The sequence below is a fragment of the Scyliorhinus torazame genome, chromosome 3 (assembly GCF_047496885.1).
Source record: "Scyliorhinus torazame isolate Kashiwa2021f chromosome 3, sScyTor2.1, whole genome shotgun sequence".
In the NCBI taxonomy this organism is placed as follows: Eukaryota; Metazoa; Chordata; class Chondrichthyes; order Carcharhiniformes; family Scyliorhinidae; genus Scyliorhinus; species Scyliorhinus torazame.
The window spans coordinates 362,790,668-362,817,954 of NC_092709.1; the positions used below are offsets into that span (position 1 = coordinate 362,790,668).

Consider the following 27,287-nt stretch of genomic DNA (forward strand, 5'->3'; position numbering starts at 1 on the left):
AATAATGGACTCTTAAATCTTACCAGTGACCAAAGTCAGGCAAACCGGCCTATAATTTCCCATCTTCTGCCTCCCTTCCTTCTTAAACAGGGGTGTTACATTAACCAATTTCCAGTCCTCTGGGACCCTTCCTGCCTCCAGTGATTCCTGAAAGATCATCACCAGTGCCTCCACAATTTCCTCAGCTATCTCTTTTAGAACCCTGGGATATAGTCCATCCGGTCCAGGTGATTTATCCACCTTCAGACCTTTCAGTTTCCTCAGAACCTTCTCCCACTCACCTCTTCCCCCTGATTCTCCTGAAATTCTGGAATCTCACTGGTATCTTCCACCGTGAAGACTGATGCAAAGTAACTGTTCAGTTCCTCTGCAATTTCATTGTTTCCTATTATTACTTCTCCAGCCTAATGTTCCAGTGGTCCAATGTGTATTTTTGCCTCTCTCTTACCTTTCATATGTTAAGAAAAAACTCTTGCTATCTTCTTTTATATTGCTAGCTAGCTTGCACTCATACTTCATCTTCTCCCCCCTTATTGCTTTTTTAGTTGTCCTCTGGTCACTTTTGAAAGCTTCTCAATCCTCTAGCTTCCCACTAATCCTCGCCATTTTGTATGTTTTTTCTTTTGCTTTTATGCTGTCCTTGACATCCGTCGTCAGCCCTGGATGCCTTGTCCTCCCCTTAGCATATTTCCTCCTCCTTGGGATGAATTTGTGTTGTGCGTCCCTAATATCCCCCCAAAACCCCTGCCATTGCTATTCCACTGTCTTCCCTCCTTTTCCAATCAACTCTGGCCAGCTCCTCCCTCATGTCTTTGTAGTTACCCTTATTTAATTGTAATACCGTTACATCTGATTGCAGCTTCTCCCTCTCAAACTGCAGGGTAAATTCTATCATATTATGGTCACTGCTCCCTGAAGGTTCCCCAGTACATCATCTGTACTAACATCTTTCCTCAATATTGCATCATATATCTTCTTTAATCAACAATGCAACTCCAACACCTTTTCTTTTCTGTATGTCCTTCCAAAAAATTGAACAGCCTTCAATGTTTAGTTCCCATCAAAGAACGAACAACAAAGAAAGTTACAGCACAGGAACAGGCCCTTCTTCGGCCCTCTAAGCCTGTACCGATCATGATGCCCTAACTAAAAACATTGTCTTTGCAGGGGCAGGCCAGTCGATTTCGGCGGGAGAACAGCTGGTGAGTCAGTTTCAGCGGGAGCAGTGCGGAAGTGGCTGCTGGGAGGTAAGTCTGTCCTTTAAAAACACTTGTCTTTGCAGGGGCAGGCCAGTCGATTTCGGCGGGAGTGGAGCTGGCTGGTGAGTCAGTTTCAGCGGGAGCTGTGCGGAAGTGGCTGCTGGGAGGTAAGTCTGTCCTTTAAAAGCACTTGTCTTTGCAGGGGCAGGCCAGTCGATTTCGGCGGGAGAACAGCTGGTGAGTCAGTTTCAGCGGGAGCAGTGCGGAAGTGGCTGCTGGGAGGTAAGTCTGTCCTTTAGTCGACCCGCGGACTTCTGGGAAGACCCTCACCAATAAATTCTGGTGGAGAGGAAATCCGAGACACTACACGTGTAGTGTCTCCCACCCGCCCTCCTCCTCTAACCTAATAATAAAACCCTTTGGTGTGAGGTAAGTACCATATTTTATTATTATTAATTTTTTTTTTTAAATAAAAAAATTAATTTAGTTGTTAGCCAGATCTTGGTAGAAAGTTAGAGGGATGGCAGGGAAGGGAGTGCAATGTTCCTCCTGCAGGATGTTTGAGGTGAGGGATGCAGTTAGTGTCCCTGCTGATTTTACCTGCAGGAAGTGCTGCCATCTCCAGCTCCTCCAAGACCGAGTTAGGGAACTGGAGCTGGAGTTGGAAGAACTTCGGATCATTCGGGAGGCAGAGGGGGTCATAGATAGCAGCTTCAGGGAATTGGTTACACCAAAGATTGGAGATAGGTGGGTAACTGTAAGAGGGACTGGGAAAAAGCAGTCAGTGCAGGGATCCCCTGTGGTCGTTCCCCTGAGAAACAAGTATACCGCTTTGGATACTTGTGGGGGGGGGGGGGACTTACCAGGGGTAAGCCATGGGGTACGGGCCTCTGGCACGGAGTCTGTCCCTGTTGCTCAGAAGGGAAGGGGGGAGAGGAGCAGAGCATTAGTAATTGGGGACTCTATAGTCAGGGGCACAGATAGGAGATTTTGTGGGAGCGTGAGAGGCTCACGTTTGGTATGTTGCCTCCCAGGTGCAAGGGTATGTGATGTCTCGGATCGTGTTTTCCGGGTCCTTAGGGGGGAGGGGGAGCAGCCCCAAGTCGTGGTCCACATTGGCACTAACGACATAGGTAGGAAAGGGGACATGGATGTCAGGTAGGCTTTCAGGGAGCTAGGATGGAAGCTCAGAACGAGAACAAACAGAGTTGTTAACTCTGGGTTGTTGCCCGTGCCACGTGATAGTGAGATGAGGAATAGGGAGAGAGAGCATTTAAACACGTGGCTACAGGGATGGTGCAGGCGGGAGGGATTCAGATTTCTGGATAACTGGGGCTCTTTCTGGGGAAGGTGGGACCTCTACAGACAGGATGGTCTACATCTGAACCTGAGGGGCACAAATATCCTGGGGGGGAGATTTGTTAGTGCTCTTTGCGGGGGTTTAAACTAATGCAGCAGGGGCATGGGAACCTGGATTGTAGTTTTAGGGTAAGGGAGAATGAGAGTATAGAGGTCAGGAGCACAGATTTGACGTCGCAGGAGGGGGCCAGTGTTCAGGTAGGTGGTTTGAAGTGTGTCTACTTCAATGCCAGGAGTATACGAAACAAGGTAGGGGAACTGGCAGCATGGGTTGGTACCTGGGACTTCGATGTTGTGGCTATTTCGGAGACATGGATAGAGCAGGGACAGGAATGGATGTTGCAGGTTCCGGGGTTTAGGTGTTTTAGTAAGCTCCGAGAAGGAGGAAAAAGAGGGGGAGGTGTGGCGCTGCTAGTCAAGAGCAGTATTACGGTGGTGGAGAGGATGCTAGATGGGGACTCTTCTTCCGAGGTAGTATGGGCTGAAGTTAGAAACAGGAAAGGAGAGGTCACCCTGTTGGGAGTTTTTTATAGGCCTCCTAATAGTTTGAGGGATGTAGAGGAAAGGATGGCGAAGATGATTCTGGATAAGAGCGAAAGTAACAGGGTAGTTATTATGGCAGACTTTAACTTTCCAAATATTGACTGGAAAAGATATAGTTCGAGTACAATAGATGGGTCGTTTTTTGTACAGTGTGTGCAGGAGGGTTTCCTGAAACAATATGTTGATAGGCCAACAAGAGGCGAGGCCACGTTGGATTTGGTTTTGGGTAATGAACCAGGCCAGGTGTTGGATTTGGAGGTAGGAGAGCACTTTGGGGACAGTGACCACAATTCGGTGACGTTTACGTTAATGATGGAAAGGGATAATTATACACCGCAGGGCAAGAGTTATAGCTGGGGGAAGGGCAATTATGATGCCATTAGATGTGACTTGGGGGGGATAAGGTGGAGAAGTAGGCTACAAGTGTTGGGCACACTGGATAAGTGGGGCTTGTTCAAGGATCAGCTACTGCGTGTTCTTGATAAGTATGTACCGGTAGGCAGGGAGGAAGGCGTCAAGCGAGGGAACCGTGGTTTACCAAGGAAGTGGAATCTCTTGTTAAGAGGAAGAAGGAGGCCTACGTGAAGATGAGGTGTGAAGTTTCAGTTGGGGCGATGGATAGTTACAAGGTAGCGAGGAAAGATCTAAAGAGAGAGCTAAGACGAGCAAGGAGGGGACATGAGAAGTATTTGGCAGGAAGGATCAAGGAAAACCCAAAATCTTTCTATAGGTATGTCAGGAATAAGCGAATGACGAGGGAAAGAGTAGGACCAGTCAAGGACACGGATGGGAAATTGTGTGTGGAGTCTAAAGAGACTTCGATTTCGGCGGCGTGAGAACAGCTGGTGAGTGGTGAGTCAGTTTCAGCGGGAACATTGCGGAAGGAGGTTGCTGGGAGGTAAGTCAACCTTTAAAAGCACTTGTCTTTGCAGGGGCAGGCCAGTCGATTTCGGCGGCGTGAGAACAGCTGGTGAGTGGTGAGTCAGTTTCAGCGGGAGCATTGCGGAAGGAGGTTGCTGGGAGGTAAGTCAACCTTTAAAAGCACTTGTCTTTGCAGGGGCAGGCCAGTCGATTTCGGCGGCGTGAGAACAGCTGGCTGGTTAGTCAATTTCAGCAGGAGCTGAGAATTTTTCTTTTTTTTAATTTTAAATTAGTTTTTTAGGCGGGAACAGGAAGTCGACCCGCGGACGTCTGGGAAGACCCTCCCCAATAAATTCTGGTGGAGAGGAAACCCGAGACACTACACGTGTAGTGTCTCCCACCCGCCCTCCTCCTCTAACCTAATAATAAAACCCATTGGTCTGAGGTAAGTACCATATTTTATTATATTATTATTATTTTTTAGCCAGATCTTGGTAGAAAGTTAGAGGAATGGCAGGGAAGGGAGTGCAATGTTCCTCCTGCAGGATGTTTGAGGTGAGGGATGCAGTTAGTGTCCCTGCTGATTTTACCTGCAGGAAGTGCTGCCATCTCCAGCTCCTCCAAGACCGAGTTAGGGAACTGGAGCTGGAGTTGGAAGAACTTCGGATCATTCGGGAGGCAGAAGGGGTCATAGATAGCAGCTTCAGGGAATTAGTTACACCAAAGATTGGAGATAGGTGGGTAACTGTAAGAGGGACTGGGAAAAAACAGTCAGTGCAGGGATCCCCTGCGGTCGTTCCCCTGAGAAACAAGTATACCGCTTTGGATACTTGTGGGGGGGACGACTTACCAGGGGTAAGCCATGGGGTACGGGCCTCTGGCACGGAGTCTGTCCCTGTTGCTCAGAAGGGAAGGGGGGAGAGGAGCAGAGCATTAGTAATTGGGGACTCTATAGTCAGGGGCACAGATAGGAGATTTTGTGGGAGCGTGAGAGACTCACGTTTGGTATGTTGCCTCCCAGGTGCAAGGGTACGTGATGTCTCGGATCGTGTTTTCCGGGTCCTTAGGGGGGAGGGAGAGCAGCCCCAAGTCGTGGTCCACATTGGCACCAACGACATAGGTAGGAAAGGGGACAAGGATGTCAGGCAGGCTTTCAGGGAGCTAGGATGGAAGCTCAGAACTAGAACAAACAGAGTTGTTATCTCTGGGTTGTTGCCCGTGCCACGTGATAGTGAGATGAGGAATAAGGAGAGAGAGCATTTAAACACGTGGCTACAGGGATGGTGCAGGCGGGAGGGATTCAGATTTTTGGATAACTGGGGCTTTTTCTGGGGAAGGTGGGACCTCTACAGACAGGATGGTCTACATCTGAACCTGAGGGGCACAAATATCCTGGGGGGGAGATTTGTTAGTGCTCTTTGGGGGGGTTTAAACTAATGCAGCAGGGGCATGGGAACCTGGATTGTAGTTTTAGGGTAAGGGAGAATGAGAGTATAGAGGTCAGGAGCACAGATTTGACATCACAGGAGGGGGCCAGTGTTCAGGTAGGTGGTTTGAAGTGTGTCTACTTCAATGCCAGGAGTATACGAAACAAGGTAGGGGAACTGGCAGCATGGGTTGGTACCTGGGACTTCGATGTTGTGGCCATTTCGGAGACATGGATAGAGCAGGGACAGGAATGGATGTTGCAGGTTCCGGGGTTTAGGTGTTTTAGTAAGCTCAGAGAAGGAGGCAAAAGAGGGGGAGGTGTGGCGCTGCTAGTCAAGAACAGTATTACGGTGGCGGAGAGGATGCTAGATGGGGACTCTTCTTCCGAGGTAGTATGGGCTGAAGTTAGAAACAGGAAAGGAGAGGTCACCCTGTTGGGAGTTTTTTATCGGCCTCCTAATAGTTCTAGGGATGTAGAGGAAAGGATGGCAAAGATGATTCTGGATATGAGCGAAAGTAACAGGGTAGTCATTATGGGAGACTTTAACTTTCCAAATATTGACTGGAAAAGATATTGTTCGAGTACATTAGATGGGTCGTTTTTTGTACAGTGTGTGCAGGAGGGTTTCCTGACACAATATGTTGACAGGCCAACAAGAGGCGAGGCCACGTTGGATTTGGTTTTGGGTAATGAACCTGGCCAGATGTTGGATGTGGAGGTAGGAGAGCACTTTGGGGACAGTGACCACAATTCGGTGACGTTTACATTAGTGATGGAAAGGGACAAGTATACACCGCAGGGCAAGAGTTATAGCTGGGGGAAGGGCAATTATGATGCCATTAGACGTGACTTGGGGGGGATAAGGTGGAGAAGTAGGCTGCAAGTGTTGGGCACACTGGATAAGTGGGGCTTGTTCAAGGATCAGCTACTGCGTGTTCTTGATAAGTATGTACCGGTCAGAAAGGGAGGAAGGCGTCGAGCGAGGGAACCGTGGTTTACCAAGGAAGTGGAATCTCTTGTTAAGAGGAAGAAGGAGGCCTATGTGAAGATGAAGTGTGAAGTTTCGGTTGGGGCGATGGATAGTTACAAGGTAGCGAGGAAGGATCTAAAGAGAGAGCTAAGACGAGCAAGGAGGGGACATGAGAAGTATTTGGCAGGAAGGATCAAGGAAAACCCAAAAGCTTTCTATAGGTATGTCAGGAATAAGCGAATGACTAGGGAAAGAGTAGGACCAGTCAAGGACAGGGAAGGGAAATTGTGTGTGGAGTCTGAAGAGATAGGCGAGATACTAAATGAATATTTTTCGTCAGTATTCACTCAGGAAAAAGATAATGTTGTGGAGGAGAATGCTGAGCCCCAGGCTAATAGAATAGATGGCATTGAGGTACGTAGGGAAGAGGTGTTGGCAATTCTGGACAGGCTGAAAATAGATAAGTCCCCGGGACCTGATGGGATTTATCCTAGGATTCTATGGGAGGCCAGGGAAGAGATTGCTGGACCTTTGGCTTTGATTTTTATGTCATCATTGGCTACAGGAATAGTGCCAGAGGACTGGAGGACAGCAAATGTGGTCCCTTTGTTCAAAAAGGGGAGCAGAGACAACCCCGGCAACTATAGGCCGGTGAGCCTCACGTCTGTAGTGGGTAAAGTCTTGGAGGGGATTATAAGAGACAAGATTTATAATCATCTAGATAGGAATAATATGATCAGGGATAGTCAGCATGGCTTTGTGAAGGGTAGGTCATGCCTCACAAACCTTATTGAGTTCTTTGAGAAGGTGACTGAACAGGTAGACGAGGGTAGAGCAGTTGATGTGGTGTATATGGATTTCAGCAAAGTGTTTGATAAGGTTCCCCACGGTAGGCTATTGCAAAAAATACGGAGGCTGGGGATTGAGGGTGATTTAGAGATGTGGATCAGAAATTGGCTAGCTGAAAGAAGACAGAGGGTGGTGGTTGATGGGAAATGTTCAGAATGGAGTACAGTCACAAGTGGAGTACCACAAAGATCTGTTCTGGGGCCGTTGCTGTTTGTCATTTTTATCAACGACCTAGAGGAAGGCGCAGAAGGGTGGGTGAGTAAATTTGCAGACGATACTAAAGTCGGTGGTGTTGTCGATAGTGTGGAAGGATGTAGCAGGTTACAGAGGGATATAGATAAGCTGCAGAGCTGGGCTGAGAGGTGGCAAATGGAGTTTAATGTAGAGAAGTGTGAGGTGATTCACTTTGGAAGGAATAACAGGAATGTGGAATATTTGGCTAATGGTAAAGTTCTTGAAAGTGTGGATGAGCAGAGGGATCTAGGTGTCCATGTACATAGATCCCTGAAAGTTGCCACCCAGGTTGATAGGGTTGTGAAGAAGGCCTATGGAGTGTTGGCCTTTATTGGTAGAGGGATTGAGTTCCGGAGTCGGGAGGTCATGTTGCAGCTGTACAGAACTCTGGTACGGCCGCATTTGGAGTATTGCGTACAGTTCTGGTCACCGCATTATAGGAAGGACGTGGAGGCTTTGGAGCGGGTGCAGAGGAGATTTACCAGGATGTTGCCTGGTATGGAGGGAAAATCTTATGAGGAAAGGCTGATGGACTTGAGGTTGTTTTCGTTGGAGAGAAGAAGGTTAAGAGGAGACTTAATAGAGGCATACAAAATGATCAGGGGGTTGGATAGGGTGGACAGTGAGAGCCTTCTCCCGCGGATGGATATGGCTGGCACGAGGGGACATAACTTTAAACTGAGGGGTAATAGATATAGGACAGAGGTCAGAGGTAGGTTCTTTACGCAAAGAGTAGTGAGGCCGTGGAATGCCCTACCTGCTACAGTGGTGAACTCGCCAACATTGAGGGCATTTAAAAGTTTATTGGATAAACATATGGATGATAATGGCATAGTGTAGGTTGGATGGCTTTTGTTTCGGTGCAACATCGTGGGCCGAAGGGCCTGTACTGCGCTGTATTGTTCTATGTTCTATGTTCTAGATAGGCGAGATACTAAATGAATATTTTTCTTCAGTATTCACTCAGGAAAAAGATAATGTTATGGAGGAGAATGCTGAGCCCCAGGCTAATAGAATAGATGGCATTGAGGTACGTAGGGAAGAGGTGTTGGCAATTCTGGACAGGCTGAAAATAGATAAGTCCCCGGGGCCTGATGGGATTTATCCTAGGATTCTCTGGGAGGCCAGGGAAGAGATTCCTGGACCTTTGGCTTTGATTTTTATGTCATCATTGGCTACAGGAATAGTGCCAGAGGACTGGAGGATAGCAAATGTGGTCCCTTTGTTCAAAAAGGGGAGCAGAGACAACCCCTGGCTAATGGTAAAGTTCTTGACAGTGTGGATGAGCAGAGGGATCTAGGTGTCCATGTACATAGATCCCTGGAAGTTGCCACCCAGGTTGATAGGGTTGTGAAGAAGGCCTATGGAGTGTTGGCCTTTATTGGTAGAGGGATTGAGTTCCGGAGTCAGGAGGTCATGTTGCAGCTGTGCAGAACTCTGGTACGGCCGCATTTGGAGTATTGCGTACAGTTCTGGTCACCGCATTATCGGAAGGACGTGGAGGCTTTGGAGCGGGTGCAGAGGAGATTTACCAGGGTGTTGCCTGGTATGGAGGGAAAATCTTATGAGGAAAGGCTGATGGACTTGAGGTTGTTTTCGTTGGAGAGAAGAAGGTTGAGAGAAGACTTAATAGAGGCATACAAAATGATCAGGGGGTTGGATAGGGTGGACAGTGAGAGCCTTCTCCCGCGGATGGAAATGGCTGGCACGAGGGGACATAACTTTAAACTGAGGGGTAATAGATATAGGACAGAGGTCAGAGGTAGGTTCTTTCCGCAAAGAGTAGTGAGGCCGTGGAATGCCCTACCTGCTACAGTAGTGAACTCGCCAACATTGAAGGCATTTAAAAGTTTATTGGATAAACATATGGATGATAATGGCACAGTGTAGGTTAGATGGCTTTTGTTTCGGTGCAACATCGTGGGCCGAAGGGCCTGTACTGCGCTGTATTGTTCTATGTTCTATGTTCTATAACCTTCTGCCCTTACTCGGTCCGTATCCCGCTTTGGATACTGTTGAGGGAGATGGCTCATCAGGGGAAGGCAGCAGCAGCCAGGTTCATGGCACCGTGCAGCTGGGCAGGAAGACAAATAGCAGGGCTATAGTGATAGGGGACTCAATCGTAAGGGGAAAAGACAGGTGGTTCTGCGGATGCAATCGAGACTCTAGGATGGTATGTTGCCTCCCTGGTGCAAGGGTCAAGGATGTCTCGGAGCGGCTGCAGGACATTCTGGGGGGGGGAGGGGGGGAAGGTGAACAATCAGCTGTCGTCGTGAAAAAACGAGATGAGGTCCTAGTAGCTGAATTCAGGGAGTTAGGAGTTAAACTAAAAATTAGGACCTCAAAGGTAGTAATCTCAGGATTGCTACCAGTCACCAGCTAGTCAGAGTAGGAATGTCAGGATAGATAGGATGAATGCGTGGCTCGAGAGATGGTGCAAGAGTGCGGGATTCAAATTCCTGGGACATTGTAACCAATTCTGGGGGAGGTGGGACCAGTACAAACCGGACGGTCTGCAGCTGGGCAGGACTGGAACCGATGTCCTAGGGGGGGTGTTTGCTAGAGCTGTTGGTGAGGGCTTAAACTAATGTGGCAGGCGGATGGAAACCGATGCAGGAAGTCGGCGGGAAGTAAAACGGGGACAGAAACAAAAGGCAGTAAGAGGGAAAGTGTAAGGCAGAGTCAAAAATCAAAAAGGGCGACTGTACAAGGTACAGTGACTGAGGGGAGCTCAGTGAATAGGACCAGGAATACTAAAAGGAAGAAAACCGGAAGTAAAAATATAAATGGAAAGCGAAGCAGCCGGTTGTTACATGAAGATATGGGTTCAACAATATGGAAAATTAGGAGAAAAGTTAAAAGGAAAAGTAACTTAGGAGGGATTACTGATGGAGGTGTTAAGATTCAAAACGGAGGCAAAAAGCCAACATAGAACATAGAAAATACAGCACAGAACAGGCCCTTCGGCCCACGATGTTGTGCCGAACCTTTGTCCTAGATTAATCATAGATTATCATTGAATTTACAGTGCACAAGGAGGCCATTCGGCCCTTCGAGTCTGCACCGGCTCCTGGAAAGAGCACCCTACCCAAACTAAACACCTCCACCCAACACCAAGGGCAATTTTGGACATTAAGGGCAATTTATCATTGGCCAATTCACCTAACCTGCACATCTTTGGACTGTGGGAGGAAACCGGAGCACCCGGAGGAAACCCACGCAGACACGGGGAGGACGTGCAGACTCCGCACAGACAGTGACCCAAGCCGGAATCGAACCTGGGACCCTGGAGCTGCGAAGCATTGTGCTATCCACAATGCTACCGTGCTGCCCTTAAGAACAAATAAATCTACACTATATCATTTTACCTTAATCCATGTACCTATCCAATAGCTGCTTGAAGGTCCCTAATGTTTCCGACTCAACTACTTCCACAGGCAGTGCATTCCATGCCCCCACTACTCTCTGGGTAAAGAACCTACCTCTGATATCCCTCCTATATCTTCCACCTTTCACCTTAAATTTATGTCCCCTTGTAATGGTTTGTTCCACCCGGGGAAAAAGTCTCTGACTGTCTACTCTATCTATTCCCCTGATCATCTTATAAACCTCTATCAAGTCGCCCCTCATCCTTCTCCGTTCGAATGAGAAAAGGCCTAGAACCCTCAACCTTTCCTCGTAAGACCTACTCTCCATTCCAGGCAACATCCTGGTAAATCTTCTTTGCACCTTTTCCAAAGCTTCCACATCCTTCCTAAAATGAGGCGACCAGAAATGTACACAGTACTCCAAATGTGGCCTTACCAAAGTTTTGTACAGCTGCATCATCACCTCACGGCTCTTAAATTCAATCCCTCTGTTAATGAACGCGAGCACACCATAGGCCTTCTTCACAGCTCTATCCACTTGAGTGACAACTTTCAAAGATGTATGAACATAGACCCCAAGATCTCTCTGCTCCTCCACATTGCCAAGAACTCTACCGTTAACCCTGTATTCCGCATTCATATTTGTCCTTCCAAAATGGACAACCTCACACTTTTCAGGGTTAAACTCCATCTGCCACTTCTCAGCCCAGCTCTGCATCCTATCTATGTCTCTTTGCAGCCGACAACAGCCCTCTTCACTATCCACAACGCCACCAATCTTCGTATCGTCTGCAAATTTACTGACCCACCCTTCAACTCCCTCATCCAAGTCATTAATGAAAATCACAAACAGCAGAGGACCCAGAACTGATCCCTGCGGTACGCCACTGGTAACTGGGATCCAGGCTCAATATTTACCATCCACCACCACTCTCTGACTTCTATCGGTTAGCCAGTTTGTTATCCAACTGGCCAAATTTCCCACTATCCCATGCTTCCTTACTTTCTGCATAAGCCTACCATGGGGAACCTTATCAAATGCCTTACTAAAATCCATGTACACTACATCCACTGCTTTACCTTCATCCACATGCTTGGTCACCTCCTCAAAGAATTCAATAAGACTTGTAAGGCAAGACCTACCCCTCACAAATCCGTGCTGACTATCCCTAATCAAGCAGTGTCTTTCCAGATGCTCAGAAATCCTATCCTTAAGTACCCTTTCCATTATTTTGCCTACCACCGAAGTAAGACTAACTGGCCTGTAATTCCCAGGGTTATCCCTAGTCCCTTTTTTGAACAGGGGCACGACATTCGCCACTCTCCAATCCCCTGGTACCACCCCTGTTGACAGTGAGGACGAAAAGATCATTGCCAACGGCTCTGCAATTTCATCTCTTGCTTCCCATAGAATCCTTGGATATATCCCGTCAGGACCGGGGGACTTGTCTATCCTCAAGTTTTTCAAAATGCCCAACACATCTTCCTTCCTAACAAGTATTTCCTCGAGCTTACCAATCTGTTTCACACTGTCCTCTCCAACAATATCACCCCTCTCATTTGTAAATACAGAAGAAAAGTACTCGTTCAAGACCTCTCCTATCTCTTCAGACTCAATACACAATCTCCCGCTACTGTCCTTGATCGGACCTACCCTCGCTCTAGTCATTCTCATATTTCTCACATATGTGTAAAAGGCCTTGGGGTTTTCCTTGATCCAACCCGCCAAAGATTGTTCATGCCCTCTCTTAGCTCTCCTAATCCCTTTCTTCAGTTCCCTCCTGGCTATCTTGTATCCCTCCAATGCCCTGTCTGAACCTTGTTTCCTCAGCCTTACATAAGTCTCCTTTTTCCTCTTAACAAGATATTCAACCTCTCTTGTCAACCATGGTTCCCTCACTCGACCATCTCTTCCCTGCCTGACAGGGACATAAATATCAAGGACACGTAGCACCTGTTCCTTGAACAAGTTCCACATTTCACTTGTGTCCTTCCCTGACAGCCTATGTTCCCAACTTATGCACTTCATTCTTGTCTGACAACATCGTATTTACCCTTCCCCCAATTGTAAACCTTGCCCTGTTGCACGTACCTATCCCTCTCCATTACTAAAGTGAAAGTCACAGAATTGTGGTCACTATCTCCAAAATGCTCCCCCACTAACAAATCTATCACTTGCCCTGGTTCATTACCCAGTACTAAATCCAATATTGCCCCTCCTCTGGTTGGACAATCTACATACTGTGTTAGAAAAGCTTCCTGGACACACTGCACAAACACCACCCCATCCAAACTATTTGATCTAAAGAGTTTCCACTCAATATTTGGGAAGTTAAAGTCGCCCATGACTACTACCCTATGACTTCTGCACCTTTCCAAAATCTGTTTCCCAATCTGTTCCTCCACATCTCTGCTACTATTGGGGGGCCTATTGAAAACTCCTAACAAGGTGACTGCTCCTTTCCTATTTCTGACTTCAACCCATACTACCTCAATAGGGTGATACTCCTCGAACTGCCTTTCTGCAGCTGTTATACTATCTCTAATTAATAATGCCACCCCCCCACCTCTTTTACCACCCTCCCTAATCTTATTGAAACATCTATAACCAGGGACCTCCAACAACCATTCCTGACCCTCTTCTATCCAAGTTTCCGTGATGGCCACCACATCGTAGTCCCAAGTACCGATCCATGCCTTAAGTTCACCCACCTTATTCCTGATGCTTCTTGCGTTGAAGTATACACACTTCAACCCATCTCCGTGCCTGCAAGTACTCTCCTTTGTCAGTGTTCCCTTCCCCACTGCCTCACTACATGCTTTGGCATCCTGAAAATCGGCGACCTTAGTTGCTGGACTACAAATCCGGTTCCCATTCCCCTGCCAAATTAGTTTAAACCCTCCCGAAGAGTACTAGAAAACCTCCCTCCCAGGATATTGGTGCCCCTCTGGTTCAGATGCAACCCGTCCTGCTTGTACAGGTCCCACCTTCCCCAGAATGCGCTCCAATTATCCAAATACCTGAAGCCCTCCCTCCTACACCATTCCTGCAGCCACGTGTTCAACTGCACTCTCTCCCTATTCCTAGCCTCGCTATCACGTGGCACCGGCAACAAACCAGAGATGACAACTCTGTCTGTCCTGGCTTTTAACTTCCAGCCTAACTCCCTAAACTTGTTTATTACCTCCACACCCCTTTTCCTACCTATGTCGTTGGTACCAATGTGCACCACGACTTCTGGCTGCTCCCCCTCCCCCTTAAGGATCCTGAAGACACGATCCGAGACATCCCTGGCCCTGGCACCCGGGAGGCAACATACCTTCCGGGAGTCTCGCTCGCGACCACAGAATCTCCTATCTATTCCCCTAACCATTGAATCTCCTACAACTATTGCTTTTCTATTCTCCCCCCTTCCCTTCTGAACCCCAGAGCCAGACTCAGTGCCAGAGACCTGGCCGCTAGGGCCTTCCCCCGGTAGGTCATCCCCCCAACATAAGTGTATTTTCTCTGAATGCTCGTAGTATTCGGAATAAGGTAAATGAGTTGATGGCGCAAATCATCGTGAATGACTATGATTTAGTGGCCATTACTGAAACATCGTTAAAGGATGGTCACGACTGGGAGTTAAATATCCGAGGGTATCAAACTTTTCGGAAGGACAGAGTGGATGGTAAGGGAGGTGGTGTAGCTCTGTTATTTAAGGATGACATCCGGGCAATAGTAAGGGATGACATTGGTGCTATGGAGGATAAGGTTGAATCCATTTGGGTGGAAATCAGGAATAGTAAGGCAAAAAAGTCATTGATAGGAATAGTCTATTGGCCACCAAATAGTAACATTACGGTCGGGCAGGCAATAAACAAACAAATGCAATTTGGAATGTTGTCCTTCATTGCCAGAGGGATGGAGTTTAAGACTAGGGAGGTTATGCTGCAATTGTATAAGGTGTTAGTGAGGCCACACCTGGTGTATTCTGTTCAGTTTTGGTCTCCATACCTGAGAAAGGACGTACTGGCACTGGAGTGTGTGCAGAGGAGATTCACTAGGTTAATCCCAGAGCTGAAGGGGTTGGATTACGAGGAGAGGTTGAGCAGACTGGGACTGTACTCGTTGGAATTTAGAAGGGTGAGGGGGGATCTTATAGAAACATATAAAATTATGAAGGGGATAGGATAGATGCGGGCAGGTTGTTTCCACTGGCGGGTGAAAGCAGAACTAGGGGGCATTGCCTCAAAATAAGGGGAAGAAGATTTAGGACTGAGTGTAGGGGGAACTTCTTCACTCAAAGGGTTGTGAATCTATGGAATTCCTTGCTCAGTGAAGCAGTTGAGGCTCCTTCATTAAAAGTTTTTAAGATAAAGATAGATAGTTTTTTGAAGAATAAAGGGATTAAGGGTTATGGTGTTCAGGCCGGAAAGTGGAGCTGAGTCCACAAAAGATCAGCCATGATCTCACTGAATGGTGGAGCAGGCTCGATGGGCCATATGGCCTACTCCTGCTCCTAGTTCTTATGTTCTTATGTTCTAAATAACTGATGCATGTAGAAATGGTACAGCAGTTATCATGGGGGATTTAATCAACATGCCGATTGGTTTAACCAGGTCGGTCAAAGCAGTCTTGAGGAGGAGTTTATTGAGTTTATCCAGGATAGTTTCCGAAAACAGTAGGTAATGGAAATACGAGGGAACAAGCGGTCCTATATCTGGTCCTGTGTAATGAGACAGGATTGATTAATGATCTCATCGCTAGGGATCCTCTTGGAAGGAGTGATCACAATATGGTGGAATTTAAAATACAGATGGAGGGTGAGAAGGTAAAATCAAAGACAAGTTTTTGGTGCTTAAACAAAGGAGATTACAATGGGATGAGATATCTAAGGTAGACTGGGAGCAAAGACTTTATGGTGAAACAGTTGAGGAACAGTGGAAAACCTTCCAAGTGATTTTTCACAGTGCTCAGCAAAGATTTATACCAACAAAAAGGAAGGACGGTAGAAAGAGGGAAAATCGACCGTGGATATCTAAGGAAATAAGGGAAGAGAAAAGCATACAAAGTGGCAAAGATTAGTGGGAGACTAGAGGATTGGAAAAACTTTAGGGTGCAACAGAAAGCTACTAAAAAAGCTATAAAAAAGAGTAAGATAGATTATGAGAGTAAACTTGCTCAGAATATAAAAACAGACAGTAAAGGTTTCCACAAATATATACAACAAAAAAGAGTGGCTAAGGTAAATATTGGTCATTTAGAGGATCAGAAAGGAGGTTTAATAATGGGAGATGAGGAAATGGCTGAGGAACTGAACAGGATTTTTGGGTCGGTCTTCACAGTGGAAGACACAAATAACATGCCAGTGACTGATGGAAATGAGGTTATGACAAGTGAGGATCTTGAGACAATTGTTATCACTAAGGAGGTAGTGATGGGCAAGCTAATGGGGCTAAAGGTAGACAAGTCTCCTGGACCTGATGGAATGCATCCCAGGATACTAAAAAAGGTGGCTCGGGATATTGCAAATGCACTCGTGAAAATTCACAAGACTCTGGGGTGGTCCCGGTGGATTGGAAGTTAGCAAACGTGACACCACTGTTTAAAAAAGGAGGTAGGCAGAAAGTGGGCAATTATAGGCCAGTTAGCTTAACTTCGGTAGTAGGGAAGATGCTGGAATCTATCATCAAGGAAGAAATAGCGAGGCATCTGGATGGAAATTGTCCCATTGGGCAGACGCAGCATGGGTTCATAAAGGGCAGGTCGTGCCTAACTCATTTAGTGGAAATGTTTGAGGACATTACCAGTGCGGTAGATAACGGGGAGCCAATGGATGTGGTATGTCTGGATTCCCAGAAAGCTTTTGACAAGGTGCCACACAAAAGGTTGCTGCATAAGATAAAGATGCATGGCATTAAGGATAAAGTAGTAGCATGGATAGAGGATTGGTTAATTAATAGAAAGCAAAGAGTGGGGATTAATTGGTGTTTCTCTGGTTGTCAATCAGTAGCTAGTGGTGTCCCTCAGGGATCAGTGTTGGGCCCACAATTGTTCACAATTTACATAGATGATTTGGAGTTGGGGACCAAGTGCAATGTGTCCAAGTTTGCAGACGACACTAAGATGAGTGGTAAAACAAAAAGTGCAGAGGATACTGGAAATCTGCAGAGGGATTTGGATCAGCGAAGTGAATGGGCTAGGGTCTGGCAGATGGAATACAATGTTGACAAATGTGAGGTTATCCACTTTGGTAGGAATATTAGCAAAAGGGATTATTATTTAATTGATAAAATATTAAAATGTGCTGCTGTGCAGAGGGACCTGGGTGTGCTAGTGCATGAGTTGTAAAAAGTTGGTTTACAGGTGATTAAGAAGGCAAATGGAGTTTTGTCCTTCATTGCAAGAGGGATGGAGTTTAAGACTAGGGAGGTTATGCTGCAATTATATAAGGTGTTAGTGAGGCCACACCTGGAGTATTGTGTTCAGTTTTGGTCTCCTTACCGGAGAAAGGGCGTACTGGCACTGGAGGGTGTGCAGAGGAGATTCACTAGGTTAATCCCAGAGTTGAGGGGGTTGAATTATGAGGAGAGGTTGAGTAGACTGGGACTGCACTCGTTGGAATTTAGAAGGATGCGGTGGGGATCTTGTAGAAACATATAAAATTATGAAGGGAATAGATAGGATAGATGCGGGCTGGTTGTTTCCACTGGCGGGTGAAAGCAGAACTAGGGGGCATAACCTCAAAATAAGGGGAAGCAGATTTAGGACTGCGTTTAGGAGGAACTTCTTCACCCAAAGGGTTGTGAAGCTATGGAATTCCTTGCCCAGTGAAGCAGTAGCGGCTCCTTCATTAAATGTTTTTAAGATAAAGATAGATAGTTTGCACTGAATGCTGAATTTGGTGCATTTGAGTGCTATGGTGAGAGTTTGGTGACTGAGGGAGTCTCAGGCTTCATTTTTTATCTAAAGTCTAGTCTTTCTTTTATTCAGTTAATTAACTTAAACGTTGCTGTTTGGTTTAGAAGAAGGTGAGTTTTCAATCAGCTTTAAACAAAGCTTCTACTTGTAGGCACTTGCAGCTGGAGCTTGTTAATTAGTTAATTGGATTAGGCCAGTTTTCAGAGGCTAGATTCACAGTATGAAAGTGATATCCTGCAGTGCAGACTTTGTTTGCACTGAGTGCTGAATTTGGTGCATTTGAGTGCTATAGTGAGAGTTTGGTGACTGAGGGAGTGCTGAATTTGGTGCATTTGAATGCTATAGTGAGAGATTGGTGACTGAGGGAGTGCTGAATGTGGTGCATTTGAATGCTGTAGTGAGAGGTTGGTGACTGAGGGAGTTAGGTGAGGAGGGAGTAAGGTGCTCCTTTCATTTTGTTTCCTACATTTCCGCAAAGAGTGAGAAGAGAGCCAGGAGTTTACAGAGAGTGCAGCTGACTGGGAGCAGAGTCGGAGGGCGGAGATCCAGTTGGTCCACAGGGCAGCTATATTCTGTAAGAGGGGATGGAGGCTAGGCCAGTTGCATGCTCCTCATGTAGGATGTGGGTGGTGAGGGATACCACCGGTGTCCCCTCTGACTAAACCTGAGGGAAGTGCACCCAACTCCAGCTCCTCAGAGACCGCGTTAGGGAACTGGAGCTGAAGCTGGATGAACTCCGGATCATCCAGGAGGCAGAGGGGGTGATAGAGAAGAGTTACAGGGAGGCAACCACACCCAAGGTACAGGACAAGAATAGCTGGGTTACAGTCAGGGGAAAAAAAACAGGTAGACAGTGCAGGGATCCCTCGTGGCCGTTCCCCTTCAAAACAAGTATACCGTTTTGGATGCTGTTGGGGGGGATGACCTACCGGGGGAAGGCCCTAGCGGCCAGGTCTCTGGCACTGAGTCTGGCTCTGGGGCTCAGAAGGGAAGGGGGGAGAATAGAAAAGCAATAGTTGTCGGAGATTCAATGGTTAGGGGAATAGATAGGAGATTCTGTGGTCACGAGCGAGACTCCCGGAAGGTATGTTGCCTCCCGGTTGCCAGGGCCAGGGATGTCTCGGATCATGTCTTCAGGATCCTTAAGGGGGAGGGGGAGCAGCCAGAAGTCGTGGTGCACATTGGTACCAATGACATAGGTAGGAAAAGGGGTGTGGAGGTAATAAACGCGTTTAGGGAATTAGGCTGGAAGTTAAAAGCCAGGACAGACAGAGTTGTCATCTCTGGTTTGTTGCCGATGCCACGTGATAGCGAGGCTAGGAATAGGGAGAGAGTGCAGCTGAACACGTGGCTGCAGGAATGGTGTAGGAGGGAAGTCTTCAGGTATTTGGATAATTGGAGCGCATTCTGGGGAAGGTGGGACCGGATTGCATCTGAACCAGAGGGGCACTAATATCCTGGGAGGGAGGTTTTCTAGTACTCTTCGGGAGGGTGTAAACTAATTTGCCAGGGGAATGGGAACCGGATTTGTAGTCCAGCAACTAAGGTAGCCGATGTTCAGGACACCAAAGCGTGTAATGAGGCAGTGGGGAAGGGAGCACTGACAAAGGAGAGTATTTGCAGGCACGGAGATGGGTTGAAGTGTGTTGAAGTTGAAGTACGGGTAAGGCAGATGAACTTAGAGCTTGGATTAGTACTTGGGACTATGATGTTGTTGCCATTACAGAGACCTGGTTTACGGAAGGGCAGGATTGGCAGCTAAACGTTCCAGGATTTAGATGTTTCAGGCGGGATAGAGGGGGATGTAAAAGGGGTGGCGGAGTTGCACTCCTGGTTAGGGAGAATATCACAGCTGTACTGCGGGAGGACACCTCAGAGGGCAGAGAGGCTATATGGGTAGAGATCAGGAATAAGAAGGGTGCAGTCACAATGTTGGGGGTTTACTACAGGCCTCCCAACAGCCAGCGGGAGATAGAGCAGCAGATAGGTAGACAGATTTTGGAAAAGAGTAAAAACAACAGGGTTGTGGTGATGGGAGACTTCAACTTCCACAATATTGACTGGGACTCACTTAGTGCCAGGGGCTTAGATGGGGCGGAGTTTGTAAGGAGCATCCAGGAGGGCTTCTTAAAACAATATGTAGACAGTCCAACTAGGGAAGGGGCGGTACTGGACCTGGTATTGGGGAATGAGCCCGGCCAGGTGGTAGATGTTTCAGTAGGGGAGCATTTCGGGAACAGTGACCACAATTCAGTAAGTTTTAAAGTGCTGGTGGACAAGGATAAGAGTGGTCCTAGAGTGAATGTGCTAAATTGGGGGAAGGCTAATTATAACAATATTAGGCGGGAACTGAAGAACAGAGATTGGGGGCGGATGTTTGAGGGCAAATCAACATCTGACATGTGGGAGGCTTTCAAGTGTCAGTTGAAAGGAATTCAGGACTGGCATGTTCCTGTGAGGAAGAAGGATAAATACGGCAATTTTCGGGAACCTTGGATAACGAGAGATATTGTAGGCCTCGTCAAAAAGAAAAAGGAGGCATTTGTCAGGGCTAAAAGGCTGGGAACAGACGAAGCCTGTGTGGAATATAAGGAAAGTAGGAAGGAACTTAAGCAAGGAGTCAGGAGGGCTAGAAGGGGTCACGAAAAGTCATTGGCAAATAGGGTTAAGGAAAATCCCAAGGTTTTTTACACGTACATAAAAAGCAAGAGGGTAGCCAGGGAAAGGGTTGGCCCACTGAAGGATAGGCAAGGGAATCTATGTGTGGAGCCAGAGGAAATGGGCGAGGTACTAAATGAATACTTTGCATCAGTATTCACCAAAGAGAAGAAATTGGTAGATGCTGAGTCTGGAGAAGGGTGTGTAGATAGCCTGGGTCACATTGAGATCCAAAAAGACGAGGTGTTGGGTGTCTTAAAAAATATTAAGGTAGATAGGTCTCCAGGGCCTGATGGGATCTACCCCAGAATACTAAAGGAGGCTGGAGAGGAAATTGCTGAGGCCTTGACAGAAATCTTTGGATCCTCACTGTCTTCAGGTGATGTCCCGGAGGACTGGAGAATAGCCAATGTTGTTCCTCTGTTTAAGAAGGGTAGCAAGGATAATCCAGGGAACTACAGGCCGGTGAGCCTTACTTCAGTGGTAGGGAAATTACTGGAGAGAATTCTTCGAGACAGGATCTACTCCCATTTGGAAGCAAATGGACATATTAGTGAGAGGCAGCATGGTTTTGTAAAGGGGAGGTCGTGTCTCACTAACTTGATAGAGTTTTTCGACGAGGTCACTCAGATGATTGATGCAGGTAGGGCAGTGGATGTTGTCTATATGGACTTCAGTAAGGCCTTTGACAAGGTCCCTCATGGTAGACTAGTACAAAAGGTGAAGTCACACGGGATCAGGGGTGAGCTGGCAAGGTGGATACAGAACTGGCTAGGTCACAGAAGGCAGAGAGTAGCAATGGAAGGATGCTTTTCTAATCGGAGGGCTGTGACCAGTGGTGTTCCACAGGGATCAGTGCTGGGACCTTTGCTGTTTGTAGTATATATAAATGATTTGGAGGAAAATGTAACTGGTCTGATTAGTAAGTTTGCAGACGACACAAAGGTTGGTGGAATTGCGGATAGCGATGAGGACTGTCAGAGGACAGAGCAGGATTTAGATTGTTTGGAGACTTGGGCGGAGAGATGGCAGATGGAGTTTAATCCGGACAAATGTGAGGTAATGCATTTTGGAAGGTCTAATGCAGGTAGGGAATACACAGTGAATGTAGAACCCTCAAGAGTATTGAAAGTCAAAGAGATCTAGGAGTACAGGTCCACAGGTCATTGAAAGGGGCAACACAGGTGGAGAAGGTAGTCAAGAAGGCATACGGCATACTTGCCTTCATTGGCCGGGGCATTGAGTATAAGAATTGGCAAGTCATGTTGCAGCTGTATAGAACCTTAGTTAGGCCACACTTGGAGTATAGTGTTCAATTCTGGTCGCCACACTACCAGAAGGATGTGGAGGCTTTAGAGAGGGTGCAGAAGAGATTTACCAGAATGTTGCCTGGTATGGAGGGCATTAGCTATGAGGAGCGGTTGAATAAACTCGGTTTGTTCTCACTGGAACGAAGGAGGTTGAGGGGAGACCTAATAGAGGTATACAAAATTATGAGGGGCATAGACAGAGTGGATAGTCAGAGGCTTTTCCCCAGGGTAGAGGGGTCAATTACTAGGGGGCATAGGTTTAAGGTGAGAGGGGCAAGGTTTAGAGTAGATGTACGAGGCAAGTTTTTTACGCAGAGGGTAGTGGGTGCCTGGAACTCGCTACCGGAGGAGGTAGTGGAAGCAGGGACGATAGGGACATTTAAGGGGCATCTTGACAAATATATGAATAGGATGGGAATAGAAGGATACGGACCCAGGAAGTGTAGAAGATTGTAGTTTAGTCGGGCAGTATGGTCGGCACGGGCTTGGAGGGCCGAAGGGCCTGTTCCTGTGCTGTACATTTCTTTGTTCTTTGTTCTTTGTTGGGTCACTGTCTGTGCGGAGTCTGCACATCCTCCCCGTGTGTGCGTGGGTTTCCTCCGGGTGCTCCGGTTTCCTCCCACAGTCCAAAGATGTGCAGGTTAGGTGGATTGGCCGTGATAAATTGCCCTTGGTGACCAAAAAAGGGTAATGAAAAAATGAAATGAAAATCGTTTATTGTCACGAGTCAGCTTCAATGAAGTTACTGTGAAAAGCCCCTAGTCGCCACACTCCGGTGCCTGTTCGGGGAGGCTGTTACGGGAATTGAACCGTGCTGCTGGCCTGCCTTGGTCTGCTTTCAAAACCAGCGATTTAGCCCAGTGTGCTAAACCAGCCCCAACCCAGGGTAAGAGGGGTTATTGGGTTACGGGGATAGGATGGAAGGGAGGGCTTAAATGGGTCGGTGCAGACTCGATGGGCCGAATGGCCTCCTTCTGAACATGTTCTAGGTCAGAGTCAAAGACAGCATCCTTTTAACTGGAACTCGCATTGTGGTCTCATGTGAGGGTCAGGACTTCATACCGCGAGGTCTGCATGACTGTCACCCGGGTATGTGAAAAATGGAAATTCTCGTCCGTAGTTCCGTCTTGTGGCCAAGCCTGCAAGCGGAGGTACAGCGACTGGCTCACCAGTGCGGCTTTTGTCAAGAACAGCAGAGGTTCCCACCTGCCGAGCCCATTCACCAATGGGAATGTCTGGGACGGCCTTGGGTGCTGCTTCACGGTCAATTTGCAGGTCCCTTCCACAGCTGCATGTTTCTGGTGATTCTGACTGCAGATTCAAAGCAGCGAGAGTTTCACAGGATATCGCCCACTACTTCGATGGTGACGATTGAAAAACTGTGACTCTTGGTTAGTACACATGGTATTCTGGTGGGGTTGGTCTCCAACAATGGCACCTCTTTGCCCAGCTGAGAGTTTGGGACTTTCGTGAAGGTGATTGGAGTGCGGCACATACGCACGGCCCCATACCACCGGCTTCAGATGGGCTGACTTAAAGCACGGTGCCAACTTTTAAAAGAGGCTGAAGAAACAGACCTCGACATCGCCCGACACATGGCTGACCAGATTTTTATTTTGTTACCGTGCCACCCCACATGCCGCGGCGACTGACACAGCACCAGCAGAACTTTAATTGGACTGAAGACTCTGGACATGCCTCAGCCTCACTTTCCCAGACATTGACAGGAAAGTATGCCGCAATCAGGAGCAGCAGAGATGTTTGCAGACAGCAGGACGCGGACCAGGCAGGTCGGATCAGGTGACGGTGCCATGTTGGTCCAAGGAACGGTAGTTCGACTGACAGGGCCAGTTTCTTCCCAGGTTTGGACACAGGACCCAAGAAATGAAGAAGCACAATATCAGAAATAGGAGACCAGCTCTACGCAATACTCTTCCGAAGGAAACAGCTTCTAATTAGACAGCACCGACACCATTGGAAATGAGGGCGTTTACCTGGTATACCTGACACAGAGAGGCCGAGAACTGTGACTCTGATCGGGAGACCCAGGCATCGGATGTTTCTCACTGTGAACAGGCTGGAGAGCAGCCTCCAGTAGTGGGCCCCGACGTCGCCCAGCAAGGAAACGGCGTTCGCCGTCGAGATATACGCCTCCTGATCTGACCCCAGAGGCACAAGAAGCGCAACCACGGATGAAAAATGCATGTGCCCTCCTGCGCCACCTTCCTCAGAAGGGTCTTCGGACTTTGAGGGAAGGGATGTGAGCGAGGCCAACAGCATGGCTTCATTTGGGGGCTTGTTTAGCACACTGGGCTAAAGAGCTGGCTTTGAAAGCAGACCAAGGCAGGCCAGCAGCACAGTTCAATTCCCGTACCAGCCTCCCCGAACAGGCACCGGAATGTGGCGACTAGGGGCTTTTCACAGTAACTTCATTGAAGCCTACTTGTGACAATAAGCCATTTTCATTTCATTCATTTTGACAAGCAGAGGTTATTCAAGAAGGCCCTGCCTTCTCTACCTTGCCCCTCCACCGTGGTGTGGTGACCCTCAGGTTAAATCACCACCAGTCAGCTCTCCCCCTCAAAGGGGAACACAGTCGTAGGTCTTCTGGGACGATGGCGACTTTACCAAACCCCAAGCTTGCACTTTGATCCTTGGTTCATGCTGACTACTGAGTATCTCTGGTGGGGTCAGTGAAAATTCCTACTTGTGATCCTGTCAATGGTGAATGGCCATTGATGTATGAAGCAGATGAAGATGGTTGGGCCTAGGACTCTACCATGAGGAACTTCGTAGTGATGACCTGGGACTCAGCTGATTGATCTCCAGAAACAACAACCATCTACCTTTCTGCTTCGTACAATTCTTAGCAGCAGACATTTTTTTTTCCAGTTCCAGATTACACTTGAGTCCAGCTTTTCTTGGGCCCCTCGATGCCACATTTGGACAAATGTTATCTTGATGTCCATCACTTTCATCTAAGTCTCACTTCTGCCAAAGTACAGCATGTCACTTCACTGTATTACATTCTCTCCCTCAATTGGGGCTGTTTAGCACAGGGCTAAATTGCTGGCTTTGAAAGCAGACCAAGGCAGGCCAGCAGCACCGTTCAATTCCCGTACCAGCCTCCCCGAACAGGCGCCGGAATGTGGCAACTAGGGGCTTTTCACAGTAACTTCATTGAAGCCTACTTGTGACAATAAGTGATTTCATTTAATTTCATTTCAATTGTCTGCCCATTTCTCAGGTATTAAAACTGACCTTTGGCGAACATCACTATCTATCGCCATCCAGTCCGAAAAATAACCAGTAACCTGCTTTATATTCTTCAACTAATTTTGAATGCATCTAACACTCATGTCCTGTTACATTAGCCAAAACATTATTAACCAGTGGTTTATGTAATAATTTGTTAAAAACTTCCTTCGGATCCAGATGGACAACATTTTCCAATAACAGACAATAGTCCAACTTCAAAAATAATTCTCAGTGACTTCACCATGTTTAATATCATTTTCATTCTGATCCGGCTTGTACCTGGAGAATAATTAACAAAGATAAGCATGAGAAAGGTGAACCAGACATCATTGCGATGTTATGAGCCAGGGTTTAGAAAACTCCAAAGTATATCATGGAGTTCACCTGACCTACAACTGTTTATTGATTTTGGTTACGATGAGCACACGGGACTGCCTTTCAGCTGTTATTCAACAGAGGCCTCAAGCACTATTAATCAAAAACAAACTTTATTCTACGAATTTAGTGAACATTTTTATAAACACACACAGTCAGCATTTTTATCAACTACAAACAGAAATACCCCACACAGCCACAGAACTCTATATATAACCCTAAATAAATTTGCCCCTTAAACTGTTCTAATTCAATAACAAGATCCCAGAAACCAGAAACCCCTTTTCAAAGGAGTGGCCCAGCCCCCAGCACTCAGACCTGGTATACACTCTTGTTTTCTTTTCAAAACAGCAGGTTTGAATTCCTTCCAGAAAGCAATTATTTCTTTTCAAGTTATCAAGTAATCTGGAAACAGCTTTTAAATTGAAGGTCGAGAGACGCACCAAGATACTCATCTGCCTGAATCCAGCAGCCAAATGGGAAAACGAAAGGAAAAACCAAAACAAGCCCAAACCAAAAAAGGAAAAACCCAGTGCCACAGCCCAGCTCCACCCACACAATGACATCACTGAAGCCATGTGACAAGACAAAACATTTCTAAAAGGGACACTCCCATGACAGAGAAATCAAACTCCATACTCACCATGTCCACTGTATTGGCAATATTAAGCAGTCGTTTCACCGCAGCATTTTTATCACTCCTCATATTCTGATACTGAAAACAAACCAGGTGATGATTGGTGATGATTCAGTGGGACAAACAGTTCGACCCGGAATCCCTGTGATCCCACCTGCCCTCAGCATGGTCACTCACAACTCCTCACACTCACCCTCCACATCATCAACAATCCTCACACTCACCCTCCACATCCCCAAAACTCATCACACTCACCCTCCACATCATCCCCAACACTCCTCACACTCACCCTCCACATCCCCAACACTCATTACACTCACCCTCCACATTATCCCCAACACTCCTCACACCTACCCTCCACAACCCCAAAACTCCTCACACTCACCCTCCACATCATCAACACTCCTCACACTTATCCTCCACATCATCCACAACACTCCTCACACTCAGCCTCCACATCATCCACAACACTCCTCACACTCACCCTCCACGTCATCAACACCCCTCACACTCACCCTCCACATCATCAACAATCCTCACACTCACCCTCCACATTGCCAACACTCCTCACACTCACCCTCCACATCCCCAACACTCCTCACACTCACACCCCACATCATCCCTAACACTCCTCACACTCACCCTCCTCATCCCCAACACTCCTCACATTCACCCTCCACATCCCAAAGACTCCTCACACTCACCCTCCACATCCCCAACACTCCTCACACTTAACCTCCACATCATCCCCAACACTCCACACACTCACCCTCCACACCCCAACACTCCTCACATTCACCCTCCACATCATTCCCAACAATCCTCACACTCACCCTCCACATCATCCCCAACACTCCTCACACTCACCCTCCACAACCCCAACACTCATCACACTCACCCTCCACATCATCCCCAACACTCCTCACACCTACCCTCCACAACCACAAAACTCCTCACACTCACCCTCCACATCCCCAATACTCCTCACACTCACCCTCCACATCATCCCCAACACTCCTCACACTCTTCCTCCACGTCATCAACACTCCTCACACTCACCTTCCACATCATCAACAATCCTCACTCACCCTCCACATCCCCAACACTCCTCACACTCACCCTCCACATCCCCAACACTCCTCACACTCACCCTCCACATCTCCAATACTCCGCACACTCACACTCCACATCATCCCCAACACTCCTCACACTCACCCTCCACATCATCCGCAACACTCGTCACCCTCACCCTCCACATCATCCCCAACACTCCTCACACTCACCCTCCACATCCCCAACACTCCTCACACTCACCCTCCACATCCCCAACACT

The 27,287-nt window shown here is 47.4% G+C and overlaps 1 protein-coding gene across 2 annotated transcripts in view; it reads right to left on the reverse strand.

Moving 5' to 3' along the window:
• LOC140409647 (disintegrin and metalloproteinase domain-containing protein 12-like) overlaps positions 1 to 27,287 on the reverse strand; it is a 1,449,600-nt gene that overhangs the window by 1,199,374 nt on the left and 222,939 nt on the right. For both annotated transcript variants that reach the window (XM_072497981.1, XM_072497982.1), the window contains exon 8: positions 25,961 to 26,032. In XM_072497981.1, the coding sequence (XP_072354082.1) occupies positions 25,961 to 26,032 (72 nt within the window). The remainder of the gene's footprint in view (positions 1 to 25,960; positions 26,033 to 27,287) is intronic.